Here is an 8,913-nt window from a genome sequence, read left to right as displayed (position 1 = left end):
CAGAAGTTTAGTTGTACCCCAACCAATCAAGGCCTGCCAAAGCACCAAGATTTGTTTTTTTAAGATAAATTAAGAATTATATTAATTTTCAACTATTCATAGACATGCAGAGAACGATTGCAGAACAAAAAAGGAAGCGATGCACCTTTTTAATTATTAGACAAGATCCTGATAAAAATCATATTCATAACCAACATGATCAGAGCCATCGGAATTGGACCAGCTTGGGCGCAGTGAGATACATGATGATTGATTCGAGAAAGATCTGGTTAAAGTTGTCCGAAAATAAAGCACTTTTCTTCATTAAATTCTTAGGCAAAATAGTGACACGAATCCAATTTGTGAACGCAATTAAACCTGACCAAAATTAGAACTGGAGGGGCACAGATATATAGAACAATCAATTCAGTGTATATGTTCAGCTCGGATCGAATTCAGATATCGATTGGGGATAACCCAGCCAATTTGGTCTTCAACGCGAGCCAACCGGATACCTTTGCAAGTTTGGATTTGTACTTCATTGGCGGCGGCCTAAAAAAATGTCTACTTTAGATGTCTTATTTGATAGGACCACACTCACAAGCATGAACCTACAAGTAGGCCATTGACATCTATCCCTTGGGTACCCCATCAATCACATGAATAAACAACAAAGAGATAACCAATCAAGATGTTAATGGAAACTTCATTATGTGTTGGGTGGGGCCATAAATTGCAGTAGTGTATTAAGAAATGGGTGAAGCCGCCGTAAGGGAATCATAATTTAATTAATACAAGCAACATAAAGCTTGATATGATTAGAAAGCATATAGAAGTTCCCTAATGAAGCCAAAGAAATCCTAGAAGTGCAAAGTTTAGTATATACATGTATATAGAGCCTATGAGCCTATATTGCCGTGACTAGAAAGTTCACAAGACAAAAGAGTGCCGTCCGACCTTTAATGAGTAGCCAAAGTTAATCAGACTCGTTTAACAAAATCCCACAGTACATGGGAATGATAAATTAGACATACTTTGAGGGAGGCCATGTTCTACATACAAAAAGCGTGTGCAATGAGGGGACCAATAAACTCGACCACTTTCGAGCCACAGCAAGAGAGGGTTAATCGGATTCAGCTTTGGTAAACACGTACTCCTTTAAGTTGATCAGAAATTGTGGTTTTCATTTTTTAGGTAAGAAAGCGTTGTGATTTTCACGTAACAATGAAAAACCAAGAAGTGAGCCGCACTGTTTTACGAAGAGTAGAGGTGAAAGCATCAACCAGCACACCAAAATCATGAACGTACACAATATGATGGATTGAAAATATAAGCACAAGAAATATCATAACCTTTTCAATTTATGCAGGACCTTGTCAAGGTAGCCAACACATGGTGGTAAAGGTGGAAGAGTCCATGAACATTCGACAAGAATGCATCTGAAGTTGTCACAAATTCAGTATCAACAATTAAGATGATCTCAGACATTTTCTACATACATTCAAGCTTATAATTATAGGGAGTTGGCTTTTAAACTGGGGACGTCGTTTAAACCAACTAAACAATCACCTAGTCATGCTCCTAATATTACCAAAAAATGCCATTGTTTCGGGTAATGATATGACCCAGGATAGAGACCGTAAGCCAAATCTCAAGTAAGCTATCCGGTGCCTTGTGCAGAATCTAGGGGCACTGTCAGAGACCAGGTCTGAGTTCCACATAGGACATGAGGTTTCCACATAGAACACGAGGTTGCAGGAGTTTTGGTCACGTTCAGTTCATCATATGTCCAGCTGTGGTGATGAAATATGGCTTATTAATGGGATCCTAACCTGCAACGCTCAAATGAACTTATTTGACCAGGACCCCCTCGTTATGCTGAAATAAGGAATGCTGCCCAGAAAAAAGCAAGATTACCATCACTGTCTGTGTAGAAAACTAATAATATCCAAATCACTAGCAGCCCCACCAACTTTAGTTACACTTAATAATAGGTAGACAAGAAGCCGCAAATCGTCAAAGTCTCTTACCAATATCTGAAAAAAGTATATAGAAGAGACAAAGGAGTATGAATAATCAAGGAAACTTTAAAAAGGGATCAAAAAATTGCAGCCTTGTATGACTAAAGAACGACTTGAAATCTTAACCTTGAAGCATTACGTTGCAAGAACAAATGACAAGGCAACATCAGGAGCACTCTTGACTGAAAAAGGTTAACATTATAAAGCATGACACAGAATTGAATGGGCTGACAAATAGTTCAGCCAACATACCAACGTGTTTTAGCTTATCCCACAAAGCAGTAACTCATGTAGCGTAAACTTATTTGAGCATAATGAAGAAGACAAGTTGCTGTATAAGAAATGACATACATAAATACAATCAGACTAGACATGTCCCCAATAACTTACATGCCCATACTTCAAGATATGATTCAATATTTGCTACTGGAATACATTATTGCAACAGGGAAGAGTTGTTAAAAGCATTGCATACTCGAGTCTTAAGGACCAAATCGAAATGGAGTGTCACCCATAAGGCGATTGTCGATATAGAAAGGTGTGTTATGTGAATGATGACCATCCATCACCACAAACGGCATGTCATCTGAAGGCTTCCAATGACGTTTCCGTTGGTTTATGAACCAATTATTGATCTGTTTCTGGTCAAGCCCTGTTGACTCAGCTAAGGCCACCTTTTCTGCCTCCTGTCAGATATCATAAAATGCCAATAACTCATTTGTCAAGACGATATCAAACATCCCTTTCTTGACAAGTTTGCGTGTGTGTATATGTGTGCGCACAAGTACGCGAATGCACTCATACACTAAGAACATTGGCAGCCTTACCGATGGATACGGCCATTTATAGTGCAATTCCCACCAATTCAGGAGTTTCTGTCTGGCTTCTTTGGGCAGTTTCCCTTTCTTCCTCTTCTTGGAGAGTTCTTGTTTGAGGCTTCCTAAATAACCACTATACTTTTTTAGGAGGTGGTGCTTGAGTTCGTTTTCCTCAGCTCGAGGATCGTTCTCAGGAAGTTCTGTTTCTCCTCCGCTACCACCCTGATCTTCTTCGGATGATCCGGTTCCCTCAACTTTGTCATCTGAGAACATTCAATTTCATGATCGTCCAAGATACAAAAATCATAGTACTCGAGAATGTAAGAGTAGTCATTTAATCCACATTTTGCTTAAACCATTCCAAAATATTGTCCTACTGCAGGGGATGATCGTGGCACCAGGTAGCCAATGGATCAAGCAGTCAGTCTTGGACAAGAAGTGTTTGAAACAAATACAAAAACATTGGGCCAACCATGATTGAGTGGGGAGCAATCACATTGCACACGAAAAGTCTGACCTGACTGCTCTCCATCTCACTGTTGGGCCCCACAGCTGACAGGCTGTACCCAGAGGAGGGCAACCAACAGCAGCAGCACACTTATGCTGTGCAATGTGACCACCTGATCTGCCCTCCACAAGATGGAATTGGCATGTACACTCCCTCAGGTATTGAGAACAGTCTCAGGTATCAGTACAATTTTTCTGGTTTGGCCCTTGCCTGATGTGCACCTTAACTCATTTGCACACATCTTATCTAAATAAGTCCAGGCCGAAGCCCATGAAGACCCCAAATGTGGGATGCACGAAAAATGGCATTATCTTCTGGAAAAATTTAAGAAAACCAAAAGAAGCATTTCAAGAAGCTAACATTTATACTAAAGTAACCTATTGAAAATTGTCAAACATTAAGAGAGCATTTACATCCTAATAACATCTATTAGTTTGAAAATGACAATTACAAGGACATCGATCAGCATGTATGAGTAAACCATCAAACAAAAACAACATAGACCGTATAAGAAAACAGTTGTATAGCATGGCAGAAGGGGAGCCTCTCACAGTGTTATTAAGAAGAGAACAAGAAATAATTCACAACAATCCTGCGCAACACATAGGAGGGAGAATATGATGCACAAAGGTTCTTGGAACAAGAATAAAATTCACTGCATTAACCCAGCAAGAATTCGAGTTCCCTCTGAATGTCGTGAAGAATCCAAAGTGAATAGTCAGCAAAAATGAAACACTTTCAAATACTCTAGAATAACTTAGCATCAAGAACCTCCACCATATGGACAAGCTTAAGAACAATTCTGGTAAACACAACAAAAATCAATTAATTTGCACAACATAATAATCAAAGCAACGTATGGCCACAAGAATGGTTTAAAATGAAAAAATTGTGTATTCTGCACCATAATTATCAAATATCTTGACACCTCCTCTGAGTAATCAGTTTCCTGGAAGAAAATTCAAGAAATAGTGATATTTTAATTATTTCAAACCAATTTCGTCCTATTGTTAGAATGTTTAGTTTATATATTTTCTCATATAGTTATTTCTGAAAGGAATTCAATATTTCCTCGGAACTGTATAACAGAATTTTCAAAATTATAATTTTCCATTATGTTTAAAACACATTGATGTATTGCAAATAAATCCTACAGATCAAATCATAAGATCCTCATTTTCTACAGCTGTTATTATAAAACCCATCATCATAGAGTTATTGGGATCATACAGTTCTGATATTAATAGCCCAAGTGTTTGTGCCTAAATCACTGGTTGTTATCATACAACCACCTCCAAGAAAACTACAATTTATATGCAAAGCCACCAGCTTAAGAGAGTATCTACATCCTAATAACAGAATGTTCTGGAGATTGGTGCCTTCCTCAGATTCACCATCCGTTGAGCTATCTGGAGCAAACTTTTGAATGATCAATTTGCTAAGCATATACAAGAGCATTACAAAGTCCCTTGGAGAATTTTAGTCAGAGTCCTAACAGTGAAAATGGGAACTCACATCCTTTAATTGTGTCAACCATATACATATTGCTGATTAGATTCCATGGTGACGTGAACAAAAAACAAATGTATGACAATACAGAGCATGATGTCAATCAGTGCATGCATACAAATTGTGGCTTCAGTTGTTAGTATATCGTGGCAGATGCAATGGAATTGTCATAAATTTGTTATATATTGTAATCACTAGCTTTTATATTGAAAAATCAAGAAGGAAATGTAGGCCAATCATGCATCAATGTTCAAAAGTTGCATAGGGAAAAGTCTGAGCATTAACTTTTTCCATCCAGGATCTAAAAATATCAACTAATGTAACAAGAGGAGAACTAGGTATAAGAACCTGAGACTTCTCTTTCAATTTTTGGGAGTTACCACACCCAAATGTGGAGCAGAGGGATTGACTGATTCAAGGAAAATATAAATAAGATTGTGATCTTGATAAACAATTTAGTGAAGAAATTGAAAAGATGCAACTATTAATCAACATAAATAAGTTGACGGTATTCAATGAGTACAAAGCAAGGCTGGTTGCTAATTAAAAGGATCTACTCAAAGAGAAATCATCGACCATAATAAATTAGGACTAAGACTAAGGATGTTAGTAAGCTTGCATCCAAAATCAACGGTACTTTATGGTTAGTATTGAATAATGTTTGCCAAACTCCATACAGCTATGCCTTTATTTATGCAAATTGCAACACCAAAGCTACTGTAAAAAGGCTTTACAAAGGAAGAAATCATACATTTTGTGCCCCCAACGCAAGAAAAGTGGTACAATTTGGACCATATTTGGAAGCTCATGATAACATATAGAACTGACGAGACAAAACAAAATGAGATGATTTCCGCAAAGAATCGACAGCTCCACCTTTCAAGGTATTTAAAAATGAAATCAGATTCGTAGTAAAGGCCATCCTATAAAGGGCTAACTTCATCCAGCCCATCCCTATTTTCAACTGAAACCATTTATTTTTCTGGCGGGCATGAGAATCAATGCCAAGTGACTGAAGGCTATTGAAGATTCAAGAGACCCATGTAACGAAAGCGTAAGAAACTTCAATGGCACAACAAGACTCGTGGAAATATGGCACTCAAATCACAAACTAGATTAGGACCATTTGCTGATATAGATGACTCAAGAAAGGCCAAAATCTATCCAAAAGCCCAAGTTAAGATATTCTTCCTCTAATAACAAGTAATGAATCAAAATGAGCAACAAAACAGACCTTTCCCGATATGGGATGCTCCATATTTGCATAACAATATCTAAGCATAGAAAATCAAAATTATGAAAAAGAAAACCCAGCTCGAATATTTTATTTTACTCTACGACGATTTTCATGATTCAGCAAAGTGATAGCTCTACTTCCACGACATGTTAATATTCTCCTACAAACCCCCAAAATCCCCATCCGTTCACCAGGTGATTGGCAATTTAATCTCAGCAACCAACTCAGGAGAACAAACTGCTCCGTTAAAAGTCCAAGTACGACATCCTTTTAATATAACTTTCTACTTTCTGTATTGGCAATTCAAACATCCAATATAACTTTCCCAAATTACCAAAACAAACATTACGACATAGGCTATGTGAGTTTCCAGCAACCAAATCATGTCGAATAAGCCACTTGCTGTAAATGCGAGCTGAAATCAGATCTCTCTCTCTCTCTCTCTCTCTCTCTCTCTCTCTCTCTCTCTCTCTCTTGCATGTCTGTGTGCGGCACGTGCATGTCGTTTCAAAACTTGACCCAAGAAAATCTATACAAATAAAGTGAATCCAAGACATGATGTATGTTCTCATGGTGGCTTATTGAGTATCGTTCATTTTATATCCATATAAAACTAGGGGGCTCAATCACCAAAATCCCGTTTCATCATTTACAAGAAATACCGCCTGGAAGAAAACAACGAAACACACGTAGATCGTACTTTAATCCCCATAAATTAAGACTTACTAACAAATCAGAGAGAGAGAGAGATCTACAGCAGACTGCCTTAAAAAAAACTCTGTAGCAGACCGATGGGCGTGCCTTATATTCTGTCTACTCGCCAAATGTTCCTCTAAACCTCTTAGACATGACCACCACCGTGTTCCAAACAGACCATGACGCTGTGGTACTCACAGCCACAATACGAATGACTCCAACCGCACCCGATGCTGTTGATTGTATATATATACCAAGCTACAGCTCTCTCTCTCTCTCTCTCTTCTCTCTCTCTCTTCTCTCTCTCTCTCTCTCTACATGACCATCTTGAAAAGTTAAAAAAACCTAAGCTTATCAGACCCAAAGGCACCAAGTGTTGAGCTATGACCTCATTACTAGCAGCTTATCAGACTTCGGGCTTTTTCTCTTTCTTCTCTGCTTGACGGAGAAAAACTCGTTTTCTTTCTCACGTCTTTTCTTTTCCATATCCATGCCGCAACAGAAGAGAGAGAAGAACGAAAAAGAAACAAGAAAAAAGAAAAGAAAAAAAGAACAGGACATAATTCGAGGCAAGGTAATCCGAAACAAGAAACAAGAAGAAACCACGTATGATACGATGGTTTACAGCATAAAGAAATATTACATTTTCTCGGGGAAGAGGCTTGAAATGAAATAAAATAGATAATTACCTCGAAGAGGCAGGTGATACCCAAGTCTTATTTTCTTCATATTAAATTTATTCGAGCCCCAACATCGGGGATAGTGAAGGATTTGTGTTGCAGATGTCTACTTGCACTTAGAAAAAGTAATTAGGCTCCGTTTGTGTGGACGCTAAGAGGCGTTACTTATTTTATCATCTTATTTTAGTCCAAGTAATTAAGCAAGGCATAAGAGAGATCTTGTCATTACCTAAAGAGAAAACGCGTGCTGAACCATCGCTCAAGGAATTGAGCTGCGACTCTATCCTCCTCATAAACTGCATAGCTTCTTGGAGAGGCCTGCTCAGCTCCTCCCGGTATTTCACAAGCATATCATGGTAGGCATCCTATATTTCATAACCATAAGAAAAGGGCAAAAGAAGATAGAAACACCCCATTAAAATCTATGGATCTTCAGTTTCTAAAAGGAAAATAAAAGAAAAAGAGAGGAAGAAAATTGCCATGAATTGATCAAGTTCTGGGTCACTCCCAGAGACACTTCCACTAGTTGATGCTCGGTGCCTTTGTTCGAATTCTCGGCTTATGGCACTCAATTTATCTAAAGCTTCTGGTGGAGCTCCAATCTACATGCTCAAAACATGATGAATAATGGCAAAACTACCGAAAGAAACACAAACGATTTTAACAATAGAAGGACCAAACCTTTTGGCAGTCCATATAGGCTTCTAATAAGCTAGAATATTGAGGATGTGCGATAATTTTGGCCTTGATAGCTTCTGTCTCTTTAGAGTAGCCTATTCCCTGATGGAGACTCCCAGATTCTTCACCTCCCTCCTGACCTCTCCCCACCCCTTGCTGGATCCCTGGATAGTAGTTATTGCAGGTGATGAGGGAATGAAAAGAGGGAACAGCGGGAGCGTGGATGCCTGCTTGCTGCTGCTCTTGTTTTATCAAGGCCATCATGGTACTTGTGCCCGCAACATCTGACGAGCCTTGTTGGCATCCCATGCTATTCCTGCCTCCAAACAATGAATTTGCAGCGTTGGAAAACATGCTGTTAACTTGGAAATGATGATCCATCTTCCTCAAAAATTAAAACCGAAACTCAAGAGCCTTTTGAAGTCTTTATCCTTCAAAAACCCAGATCTTGGATTTCCTCTCCTCCATAAAAAATGATAATAGTGGTGGTGGTAGCCTTGATGGTGGCTATAAGTATTCACTTTTCTCCTCTAATGATTTCTCACAAACCTTGGTTCTTTTTTAATTGTTTTTGAAGATGGGATGGGGAATATGAGAGGTAATGGGGACGAGGCCTAGAAAGATGGATGAGATGGGTGCTCTAGCCGCTAGCCTGTTCTAGACCTCTCTTTTCTATATGTCAAATCCAATAAATTTTTTTAGCTGTCATCCAGATCTGTGTGTAACTGTATATGCAATGAAATTTGAAGAACCCTAGGAAGTGGTGGTGCAGTGGCGGTGGAGCCGT

General features: G+C 38.7%; 1 protein-coding gene across 1 annotated transcript; it reads right to left on the bottom strand.

Moving 5' to 3' along the window:
* Nucleotides 1-2,482: 2,482 nt before the first annotated feature.
* Nucleotides 2,483-8,387, bottom strand: LOC149841605 (homeotic protein knotted-1-like). The gene is made up of 5 exons (XM_090002175.1): nt 8,130-8,387; nt 7,928-8,050; nt 7,678-7,813; nt 2,828-3,081; nt 2,483-2,686 (listed from the first exon to the last, which is right to left on the bottom strand). The coding sequence occupies exons 1-5, from the start codon at nt 8,385-8,387 to the stop codon at nt 2,483-2,485; spliced, it is 975 nt and encodes a 324-aa protein (XP_089858301.1).
* Nucleotides 8,388-8,913: the final 526 nt, after the last annotated feature.

The sequence above is a fragment of the Nuphar pumila genome, chromosome 3 (genome assembly GCF_984573655.1).
Source record: "Nuphar pumila chromosome 3, dmNupPumi1.hap1.1, whole genome shotgun sequence".
Taxonomy (NCBI): Eukaryota; Viridiplantae; Streptophyta; class Magnoliopsida; order Nymphaeales; family Nymphaeaceae; genus Nuphar; species Nuphar pumila.
The sequence above is the reverse complement of the archived record's forward strand: the minus strand, read 5'-3'. Positions and strand labels throughout refer to the sequence as shown.